This window comes from Triticum urartu, chromosome 4A, assembly GCF_056163025.1.
Source record: "Triticum urartu cultivar PI428250 chromosome 4A, HENAU_Tu73, whole genome shotgun sequence".
Classification (NCBI taxonomy): Eukaryota; Viridiplantae; Streptophyta; class Magnoliopsida; order Poales; family Poaceae; genus Triticum; species Triticum urartu.
The window spans coordinates 616498112-616510395 of NC_141876.1; the positions used below are offsets into that span (position 1 = coordinate 616498112).

The 12284-nt window shown below is 43.8% G+C and overlaps 1 protein-coding gene and 1 long non-coding RNA gene across 2 annotated transcripts; both read left to right on the forward strand.

Moving 5' to 3' along the window:
• Window positions 1-5035: 5035 nt before the first annotated feature.
• On the forward strand, window positions 5036-6667 carry LOC147977406 (uncharacterized). Its single transcript, XR_015602222.1, has 3 exons — window positions 5036-5800; window positions 5947-6108; window positions 6199-6667. It is a non-coding gene; the product is annotated as an uncharacterized LOC147977406 (long non-coding RNA).
• A 3148-nt stretch (window positions 6668-9815) lies between these two features.
• Window positions 9816-11291, forward strand: LOC147977407 (MEIOTIC F-BOX protein MOF-like). The gene is made up of 4 exons (XM_087521159.1): window positions 9816-10616; window positions 10735-10896; window positions 10990-11231; window positions 11279-11291. Exons 1-4 carry the CDS (start codon window positions 9816-9818, stop codon window positions 11289-11291), a joined length of 1218 nt encoding a protein of 405 aa, XP_087377285.1.
• Window positions 11292-12284: the final 993 nt, after the last annotated feature.

The following is a 12284-nucleotide window of genomic DNA, read 5'->3' on the forward strand; positions in this document are numbered from 1 at the left end:
CGGATGACGTCTCCTCCTTTCTTGATCCAGCAAGGGGGGAGGAGAGGTTGATGAAGATCCAGCAGCACGACGGCGTGTTGGTGGATGCAGGGCGTCACAGTAGCAGGGCTTCGCCGTGTACTACGAGGGAGAGATGTAACAGGGGAGAGGGAAGCACCAAAGGCTGAGGTATGAAGTCCTCCCTCTCCTCAACTATATATAGGAGGGCCAAGGGGGGGGGGATGTGCCAGCCTAGGAGATCCAATCTCCTAGGTGCGGCAGCCAAGGGGAGGTTTCCCTCCCCCCCAAGGCACCTAGAGGTGCCTTCCACCATTGGGACTCTTCCCTTAAGTGGAACCCTAGGCGCATGGGCTTTTGGGGCTGGTGCCCTTGGCCCATCTAGGCCAAGGCGCACCCCATACAGCCCATGTGGCCCCCCGGGACAGGTGGCCCCACCCGGTGGGCCCCCGGGACCCCTCCGGTGGTCCCGGTACAATACCGATAACCCCGAAACTTGTCCCGATGGCCGAAACAGCACTTCCTATATATAATTCTTTACCTCCGGACCATTCCGGAACTCCTCGTGACGTCCGGGATCTCATCCGGGACTCCGAACAACATTCGGGTTACTGCATATACATATCTTCACAACCCTAGCGTCACCGAACCTTAAGTGTGTAGACCCTACGGGTTCGGGAGACATGCAGACATGACCGGGATGACTCTCCGGTCAATAACTAACAGCGGGATCTGGATACCCATGTTGGCTCCCACATGCTCCACGATGATCTCATCGGATGAACCACGATGTCGAGGATTAAACAACCCCGTATACAATTCCCTTTGTCAATCGGTATGTTACTTGCCCGAGACTCGATCGTCGGTATCCCAATACCTTGTTCAGTCTCGTTACCGGCAAGTCACTTTACTCGTACCGTAATGCATGATCCCGTGATCAACCATTTGGTCACCTTAAGCTCATAATGATGATGCATTACCGAGTGGGCCCAGTGATACCTCTCCGTTATATGGAGTGACAAATCCCAGTCTCGATCCGTGTCAACCCAATAGACACTTTCGGAAATACCTGTAGTGCACCTTTATAGTCACCCAGTTACGTTGTGACGTTTGATACACCCAAAGTACTCTTACGGTATCCGGGAGTTACACGATCTCATGGTCAAAGGAAAAGATACTTGACATTGGAAAAGCTCTAGCAAACGAACTACACGATCTTGTGCTATGCTTAGGATTAGGTCTTGTCCATCACATCATTCTCCTAATGATGTGATCCCGTTATCAATGACATCCAATGTCCATAGCCAGGAAACCATGACTATCTGTTGATCAACGAGCTAGTCAACTAGAGGCTTACTAGGGACTTATTATGGTCTATGTATTCACACGTGTATTACGATTTCCGGATAATACAGTTATAGCATGAATAAAGACAATTATCATGAACAAAGAAATATAATAATAATACTTTTATTATTGCCTCTAGGGCATATTTCCAACATGTTAGTCATAATCAATTCAGATATGCAAGTTGCACAAATGCACAATAACGGTAATGTGCTGGTCCTGGACTAGAATGGACTAGAGACGTGATCCTATCCTAGAACACTCATGGGGCCACGGCACTACGCACCTAGCATCAACAGATTATATGCAGTAGCCTTGAACAAGAAGATATAAACCAAGATTGCAAAGTCAGTTAAGACAGTGCCTAGGAATAAACTCCAAATATAATGTAAAAAGTTGTGAAAAAATTAAGGACAATGCCTTGAACAACAAGATATAAATGAAGATCACAAAGTGAAATACACTAAAGTTTCTCTATGCAACTTCACTTAAAAATACATTTATTTATATTTTTTCTCAAGCTGTGTATTGACATAAGCTTTACAACGCATGAAGAATAACTCAAATGGGAGTTCATATGAATGGTCAAATAATTTCTACTATCATATGAAAAATTGCAATGAATCGTGTTCTGAAATTAGGGCAAAATTTCTAAGTTACAAGACAATGCTATGAAGGCCTTCCAGGGCTCTTGGCATACACAGGGAGAACTTTTTGGATGTGCACGATCATTGCGATCATTTTGAGTATTCGTGGAGCCGGAAAGTAGTCCATGTGACAAAGTTGTGCCTATTTTGGTGAACACTGCCCAAAGCCGATTCTGGTCCGAATGGTGAGACTAATTCTAATCTGGTGGGATCCGATTTTTTATGCCTTTATTTTGAATCAAAGCCAGAGGATCCAATTGGACCAAGCAAAGATGCAAGCAACCTCAAGTATGATTATGGTAGATGCAGTGCTGAGACGTTCTGGAATACGATAGATGGTGGTGGTCGGCAATGGATGGGATAATGATGCGGCGGCGACATGACTAAAGTGAATATAACTCGAAACTCTAAAGGACTAAGCCCTATGACTAGAAACTTGACATGGTGATGTAGAAGTAAACTCAAAGTTGAAATGCACTGAAAAGAGAGTTGTGATGGCTCTGGTTTGGATAGGATGATCTAACCTTATTTTTATTAATTTCGGCTTTTCATGGAATGTAGATATGAAAAATAGATGCAACATAGACTACTGAAAACCTAGAACTACTCTTTGAATAAACGGTCGGATTGGAGTGGTTCTCCGACACCGATCAAGGTTAAAATGCTAAACTAACGGGCTCATTACGAACTATCCCCTACTCTGAATTTCAGGTGGGTGGGGCCCGTCCCTCCCCCTTATATCAGTCACAGCATGCCAAGTCACAAGCACTCCGTAACATCCCTCCCCCCGTAATATCCCGTCGATGTAGCATTACTCCCGGTCAAGGAGTACCATGGTACTAAACTTCTATATTTTCTATAACTCGCTCTCGACATCTATCTCAAATAGTACTCCCACTTTCCCATAATGTAAGACGTTTTTTTGACACTTCTGGGGCAGAGGGAGTACAATTTTATATACCAAGTTTAAGAGCATAAGAATGCATCTAAATATTAAGGTTTAATATGTAATTCAATGTCAATTTGGATGACACACTTGCACTAAATTTAGAACATATATTCAATAAAAGTTACATTCGTAGTATTATTTTGAGACATGAACTCTCAATGTGTTATGTTTAAATTAAATGTATTCTTCTACATGAGGGAAAATAAAAGGAACAAAATTGCAAGCATGCAAAGATTCATTTGCTGAACTCCGATGCATTGCAATTGTTTCTATGTGCTTGTATCTATTTTCTTGATGTTTGGGGGGTCAATCTGGACAAAGCTTCATCTCGCATGGCATTTCTTTGTAGGGTTTCATTTATATGTTTTGTTATACATTCTTTTTTTTAGCACATTTACTTCTCCATGACCTTATTTTTCCGGATTGATGTGTGGGATTTTGTACGATCATCCATAGAATTATGGTTTTTGGATTATAAACATGGGACATGACTGCGGTGGTTGGTTTCTAGAAATTTTGTTATTAATCTATCCTTTAAGAGCAACCCAACACAGGTCCCGTCCTCGTTACATCCTTTTGTGAGTTTTGCGCGTAAAACACACTCCAATACTCACCTAGCCCACCTCCCTGTTCAACGGACCTCTATGCGACCCCACTTTTCTGTGATCCGCGTATGCAGGGGGGGGGGGGAATAGGGGCTCCCCATCCCTACCCAAACCCCAGTGATACTCCCCGCCACGGTCGACCATACGCTTTTGACCATCTATCACCATCTGTGGCCCCTTGAGTTTTTTTGTTGATGGGGAAAATAAGAAACTACCCCCTCACACAACACCCACAACTTGATATGGGGAAAATACGGTCGGAGTTGCTCCATGCAGAAAGTAACTACTAGTACAAAAGAAAAAACTACTAGTACACAAAATTTAATAGAAAACATCACATAGGTAATCTGAAATTGTGTTAAAAAATAATGGTGGTCCGCATTTTTTAGCTATAGTCTTTGAATACATCAAACAAAATGTTCATTCTTTCCAACTAAACTATGTTCATTCTTTCCAACTAAACTGTTCATACGACTCGTGAAAATGGTACAAATGTTTTGGTATCAAAGTTAGTGATAAAACCGTTGCCATATATTACTAGAACATTTTAGAAAATAACACAAATGGGTTATGAATTAGTGAAGCCTACATAAAACTACAAAAGACATTTACCGTGGACATGAACTAAGAAGGAAACAAAAGAAAAGAAGAGGTGGGAAAGAAAATAAAAATAAATAAAAAACTAATAAATAGAGAAAAAGGAGGAAAACCATTTGAGGGAAAAGATAGTAGTAATAAAGAAAGAAAAACAAGATAGAAAGGGCCCGTTCTATGCATATATAGAGTACAGTCCAAGGGCTTTCTCCCGGTCTTTCTCCTCACTTCCGAATCCCCCCGATCCCATCTTTCTCTGAAGCCATGGCGGCGGCGGCGCAGCTACACCCAGCAGCAGATTAGTTGTCTGCTGCGTACTGCGCGCGCCAATCTAGAACAACAGAAATGCTTGTCGCCACCGAGCAGAAGCGTCCATGCCACGCAGACGACGGCGGCGGCGGTGATGCGGGCGATGACCGCCTGAGCCGCTGAGCGCGCTGCCGGATGATCTCCTCCGCGCCATCCTCTCGCGCCCCAAGGCCCGGCAGGCGGTGTTGGGACAAACCCAGATAGCTCTTTTTCTCTCACTCACACAAAAGAAGGTGGAAGATGGAGCATACAATTTTTCCGGCGCACAAACGCCTCCGCCGCACGAACGGCGCCTCGGCCGCACGAACGACCTCACTTTACTGGGCACATACCCGGGCGTGGCAACACACCGCAGCCTATCCAGAGGAGCTCTTTCTCACAGCCGACCGGGCGCACACCACGGTCCCGGTAGAGACTACCTCATCTCTGGTCCTAGGCTCGGCTCATACCGGCGCACTTTGATCAGTACATGAGGAGGGTCTTTATACCCGCTGGCTCACACAGGCGCACACACACACGACTCAGCTACGGCCGCTCCACTCGACCAGCTTCTCCCGCACATGCAGGCCACGACTCGGCGGCCACGATCCGCACCGCACGGACGTGCCAAACGAACTGGCTAGCCCATGCACACGCACACATGCAAGGCATATCCACCAGGCTGGCGAGCAACTAACTCATGCATGCCGCTAACCACTAGTATAATCAAGATTACTACTAACAGGCGGTGCAGACGTGCGCGCTCGCCGCGCGGTGGCGGTACCTCTGGCGCGCCGTGCCGTGCCTCGACATCGACGAGCGGGAGTTTTATACCCGCTACAATCCTGAGTACTTCACGACCAACTTTCTGCGCGGCCATGAGTTCACGCTCTTGGAGGACTTCCGGCTGCACGGGTCCACCGTCACCATCGGGAATCATTGGCTCCGCCGCGACATAGGAGATACATGGCCTCGCGGGCTCAGAAGGTTGCGTCTTTCAAGCGTGGAATTGCAACTGACAGATCTCGCGAGCCACATCAGCAGCTCCCGCTGCCCTGCTCTGGAGGAGGTGCGACTGGAAAAATGCTGGTTCTTGCTCACCAGCAATATCAGGATCGCCTCCTCCTCGCTCAAGAAATTGGTCGTCCATGGCGAGTACATTATGAATGAATTTGAAGCTTTCAAGTTGGTTATAGACGCCCCTGCGCTTGTTTCTCTCCGCCTCGGTGAGGAGCTCCATCACATTGTTGACCCAACCGAACCACATATCGTTTCATCTGCGCTGGATCCAGGAGGACGTGAAGCACCAATTAGGCATTTTTGGCGCGCTGTCTAATGTCACAACCTTGCACTGGTCGAATTTTGCGGTCACGGTAATATCTTCTTCTTGAATCTTGATATATATATATACCCACTTTTATTTACTCAGTTTGCATCTCCTTAATTAATTTATCCGGGAGAATTCAAAGATAACAAAATGACTGTCTATCTATCTTATATCTATCTATCTGGGTTTCAGTTGTTGTTCAATGACAGTCATGAGAACCTTCCTCTGTTCAAGTTTAAGAACCTGAGAACCTTGTTCCTGGATGTGTGCCGTATCAGCGATGACTTCCTCGGCCTACAGCAATACCTGTGGAACTGACCTAACCTGCAGAAGCTCACCATGCGCCATTGCAGGGTGTGACTATGACTTATTTCACGAACTATATATTACCATAACTCAATACATTGTGTGATATTAATTCCACTCCTATGCACTGTAAAACAGGTCTTGGATTTCCAGCCTACAAAGGAGGTGATGGAACGCCACCAATCATATTCTAAGGACCTGGAGCATTTCAAGTGCAAGAAGCTTAGGCTTTGTGAAATCATATACCGAGACAGTGATGCTTCTGTCCATCTATTGGTCAAGTTTTTGGTGGGCATGTCGAGGAATCTGCCAAACAACAAGATCGAACTCACTTCGCTCAAAAAAAGGAAAAAGAAAAGCAAGGTCTAACTCACTGAAGTGTCGATTAGAAGAACTGTATGGCAAAACACTATGCTGTCTGTCATTCGCTGATTTCTGCCCAGGTTGCATGTCTAAGCGTATGTATCATCCGTCCGCTTTACCTTTTTATTAGTACCTCGGAATGTGCAAATATATATCGCACGAGCAATGTACTTTGGAATAAATATCTATTTTGAGTTGTGTCGAATCGAGGATTAATTAACTACTCCCTCCGTTCCTAAATACTTGTCTTTCTAGGCATTTCAACAAGTGACTATATACGGAGCAAAACGAGTGAATCTACACTCTAAAATATGTCTACATACATCCATATGTAGTAGTCATTTGAAATGTCTAGAAAGACAAATATTTAGGAACGGAGGGAGTATATGTTAAGTGAGGATTGACACATCAAAAATAAATTCAGGAATCCTTGGATTTGATTTATCGGATGGTTGGCTCGTTTGGAGTTCACCAACTCGTTTCTTCTATACTAGAGTGTAGATTGGTTACTTGGTTCAAGTGGAAGTGTCTTGTATACCATCGTCCATACGATTTTTTTTCATTTGGGATAACATTTTCTCATCTTTTCCTCGTAGTGTATGTCACTGATTTTCTGTCAATGAGACTATTGTCCACCTATACAGTTACAAGGTTAGAACCTTTCTTGACTCAAACATCCACTGTCTGTAGCTATATTCAGAAATTAGAACCGGGAATGGATTTAATGGCAAGCTCCATCTCTGGCCTGAATGACTACATTCAGCATCATCTACAATTCCACAGACCTACTGACATGGAAAATGCATGTTGGCACAGCCCCACACGCACCCGAGCCCCATCATCTACAGCACTCGGAAGGCAACACCTTTAAGAGGGGATTGCTACTCGACCGTCAATGTTGCCCGACCCAACCAGGAAGAGAAAACTTGTGAGAGACAACAAGGGGAAAGAAGCAATAATTTGTGCCGAAAAATGGACAGGGAAAGCACATAACCAAATCTTGATTTATTTCTCTAGTTCCCAAATTAACCATGATACATACAGTATATATGTTGCACATCTGTTTCTCCAATTCTCTTCTGCTTTCCATGCGTCAGAGATGCCTACCTATGAAGGAATCATACATGTATACACCAAAAAAAACGTCTTCCAATGGGTCAGGGACAACTCACTCTGGAGCTGCACTAGTGTGGATGCTGGGCCAGCAAGAATGCCTGCCAAGCCACACATGTCTCCTCACGTCTAGAGGAAGCAGAACGTACAAAACGACCTGGTAGCTGATCGCCATCAGGAGCAAAACAAGGAGGTTCATCCACTTGGCAGCTCTCGACGACCATATGTTGTACGAGCCCCTATGGCAATTGTTAGAACATATTTTAATGCTCATGGCAATCTACGAATTTCATCAGATGCACATGGAAACTTTGAATTTATTTTCTTACGGTCACATGGCAATTTCAAAACATTTCTTCTTATTCCAAACCATGAAAAATGACAACCATATTATTTTACAATTGTTTTCAACATTGCAAATTTACTTTAAGGGCCATGGAAAATTTAATTTACAGATGATGGCAAATCTACCTTACAGTTGCCATGTGACTTTGGCAAATTTAGTGTTACGGGCCGTGGCAATTTTATTTTACGGACCGCGTAATTTTTTTAAAGAAAAATTGCAACATGGCAAATTTACACTTATGTAACCTTGCAAATTTATTTTTTGAACCCTACAAAATCATTTTTGTATTTGCACCACAAAAATTTATTAAACAACCCATGGCAAATTATATATTTAGTCCATGGCAAGTTTATATATTGGTACCTAGAAAATTCATTTTTTTGCCCCATGGTTAATTATTTCTTGGAAAATTGCAGAATTGTTGAAACATGCCATTCTATTTTTTTTCTTGTGCACCATGAAAACATTGATTTTGAATATCCCTTGGATTGTTTTCATAAGAATTTTAATTTTTTTATTAGCCTATTTGCTTTCATGAGCATATTTGTGTTCATGGGAGTACTACAGGGAGAACTATATTTCGCCATGAATTTGCATTGTGACCAGGAGGAAAATTCTAAATTTTGCCATCTTTAGAAGATAAAATTTGTATTTAAAAAAAGACAATGTGTAAAATTTGCCATTAGACTATTAATGTTTCCCAAAAAAACATAAAAACAAGAAATTTGCCATCTAAAAACATGATATATTTTGAAAATGTTTAAAATTCCATGTGACATGTTTATAAATTCAATTTTTTTGACCAGTTGCATATATCATCTCGTCCATAACACTTGTTATACGTTTTGCCAACTGATAAGTTTTGGACAACGCTAACACCCACACGTGTGGTGGGAGCGAAACCCACACACACACCCTATAACACATGGATTGCGCCACATCACCATGCATGTATATGGGATTCTTTTTGGATTTTCAGTTTTTAAAATGTTTTATCTCTTAAATGAAAATTCCGATTGAAGATCCGTTTTCACCATTAAATCTCTCGCGACGAGATCTTCGAAACTAGATCTCATATCAATATATTTTGACGAATTTTTTTGGGTTAAAACTTACCATGTCTATTGCACATGAATTGCCATGGTGTTTACATTGAAGTTGCCATGATATGTTTCAGCTATTTTCTTCTACATTTTAAAGTAAATTTTGACATATTATAAAACGGGGAATTAAGAAACTATACTTGCCATGAACCATAAACTAAAATTGCCATGATACATGCACTTAAAATTGCCATGGTTCATACAAAAAATAATTTTCATAGGCAAAGTACTGGAATTGCCATCATCAAAATACTAAAATTGTCATGCTCTACAAACTAAAATTGCCACATAGCAACTTTAGTTTAACCACTATGACAACTACAGTGTAAACATCATGGCAACTTTCGGGCAAAAAAAAAATTCATCAAAACATATCAACATGGGGTCTAGTTTTGAAGATCTCGTCGAGACGGATTTAATGGTGAAACCGGATTTTTAATTAGATTTTTAATTAGGAGATAAAATATTTTTAAGCCGAAAACCAAAAAGATTTCTGCTGATGTCATCTGTTTTGATGTGGCAAAATGAGTGGTATTGGAGGCGTGTGGGTGATGTGCAAGATGCCACACGTGTGGGTGTTAGTTTTTTCAAAAAAAATTGTCCAGTTTCATACTACACTATGGAACGACAATTTTTATAGTAATTTACAGCATGACAAGTTATATATATTTTTGTTCAGCTAAAGCCGATTAGGGTATCTCTGGTCCGTCTTTCTCCTCACTCCCGAATCCCGATCGGCCGATCTAATCTTCCTCCGTTCATTGCGGCGGCGCAGCCACACGCAGCAGATTAGTCGTCTTCCCTACGTACTGTGCCCAGCAATCCAGAACATGCTTGGCTCCACGGACTCCTCCGCGGAGCCGAAGCGTCCGCACCATGCAGACGACGGCGGCGGCTGTGATGCGGGCGATGACCGGCTGAGCGCGCTGCCGGACGACCACCTCCGCGCCATCCTCTCCCGCCTCAAGGCCCAGCAGACGGTGCAGACGTGCGTGCTGTCCACGAGGTGGAGGCACCTCTGGCGCGCCGAGCCGTGCCTCGACATCGACCGTGGATTTAGGTATACACGCGACGGTGTTCATGACGACTTCCCGGTCAAGCTCCTGCGCGGCCATGAGTTTACGCTCCTGGAAGAGTTCCGGCTGCACGGAAACTCCCTTCCCGTCGGGAACCGCTGGCTCCGCCATTGTGGTCAAGATGCATGGCCCCGCCGGCTCAGAAAGTTGCATCTTTCTACCCTGGAGTTGGAACTGAACGATCTTGCGAGCCACATCAGTTCCCCTCGCTGCCCTGCTCTGGAGGAGGTGAAACTCAAAAACTGTACCTTCCTGCTCACCGGCATTGCTAAGATAATCTCCTCCTCCCTCAAGAAATTGGTCATTGTTGATAGCGATCACACGGTGTCTGAACTTGAAGTTTTCAAGTTGTTTATAGAGGCCCCTGCTCTTGTTTCTCTTCGCCTAGCCGACGACACGTCTGATCCCCTTGTTGATACGACCGAACCCCATACCATGCCGTCACTTGTCAATGCCTCGATCCTACTGCCATGGATGGACCGGATCGAACAGCTGAATGTTCTTCTCACGCTGTCTAATGTGACAACCTTGCACTTGTTGGATTTTGATGTCACGGTAATATCTTCTTCTTGATATCCTCACTTCGAATCTTCTATTTGTCCTATATCTATCTAGAGCCATTGAATTGAAAGATAAGAAATTGATTGTCTGCCTGTATGGTTTTCTCTTTCAGTTGCTCTTCTTTGTGAGTCTTGAGCATCTTCCCGTATTCAAGTTTGAGAACATGAGAAGCTTGTCCCTGGACCAGTGTCTTATCAGCGACGACTTCCTCGGGCTGCGCCAATACCTACACAACTCGCCTAACCTGCAGAAGCTCACTTTGCACCATTGCAAGGTGCTACTGCTACTTCTTTCATCAACTATTAATTATCATAGCTCAATACATTCTGTAGTATAATAGTAATGAATCCTTTGTGCTGTTCGACAGGTCTGCGATTTCCATCCTACAAAGGAGGTGATGGAACGCCACCAGTCATATTCCAAGGATCTGGTGCATTTCAGTTGCAACAACCTTAGGCTCAGTGAAATCATATACCAAGATGATGATGATTATGTGCACCTACTAGTCAAGTTTTTGGTGGGCATGTCGAGGAATCTGCCAAACAACAAGATCGAACTCACTCGCCTCCAGGAAAACATACAGGATCTAACTTATTTATTAGCAGAACCGTATGTCAATACATTGTGATATTTATTGTTTGATGATTTTTTCCCAGGTTGCATGTCTAAGCATATACTATATGTACCGTCAGCTTTATTCAACATTACTCGTTTACTAAGTCATTTAGGCCTTGGCAACTATGAGCTGTGCCATCTTTGTTGTTTGCCATTTATCATAATTACCATGCATTTGGCAATAAGTAGTAAGCAGGATCAGAAGAAGGGAAGGCAACCCCTGTCAGGTTTCAACGGAGTTTGGATATGCAGTTTCAGCTGGTGTTCTCCTCCTCTTTAGGTCAGATTTAAAAAAAATCTATTTATAAAAAATCCCTTAATATATGACCTAATTCGTAGTAAATTGCAATTATATGACACCGGTGTCCCTTAAGCCGGAGAGCTCTTTTCAGATTTATTTAGGCCGATGACGAGACGACCTGGCCGAAGAGCAATCTTCCGTGTGCTGCTGGCCGAAGAGTGTGCATGTGGCCCAGACGCTTGCCTCGCTGTAGCTGCACTTAAGCAAGCTGGCTGGCTTGCTGCCATATGGACGCGAGAGTTCGCTGCGTTGGAGTTGCTCTTATAACCGCGTACTAGTGCATAACATGCTGCATGCTGCAGGTCTTGGTGGGGAGTTGCTGAGTTAGGAGGCCTAGTGTATTTCAGGAGGTAGGGAGGAACGTACAGCCAACGCGCATGGGAATGATCGATCAATCATATGTGTCCGCGCAGGTAAAAATCAGTGCCTAATGCAGCAACCTATGCCTATTTTCACTCCGATTTGTGTCTGCTCGGACCCATTTCCAGCGTATATTTGAGACATATTTGGATTGGAGGCAGACACGAAACGGATGTTTTTTGTGACCTTTTCATCCGCCTTTGTTCGCTGCATGCCCCGTCTGGCCCACCTGACATTCACTCATTCACATTTTTATCTATTTATTTTCTCTCTCCCCATTGCACACGTCGCCGTCGTCGCCCCGTAGCAGCCGCACCATCGCCCAACCCCTCGACGAGATTCCTTAGGTGCAACCACCGCTCAAGCTTGTGGTCACGCTGGGTAGG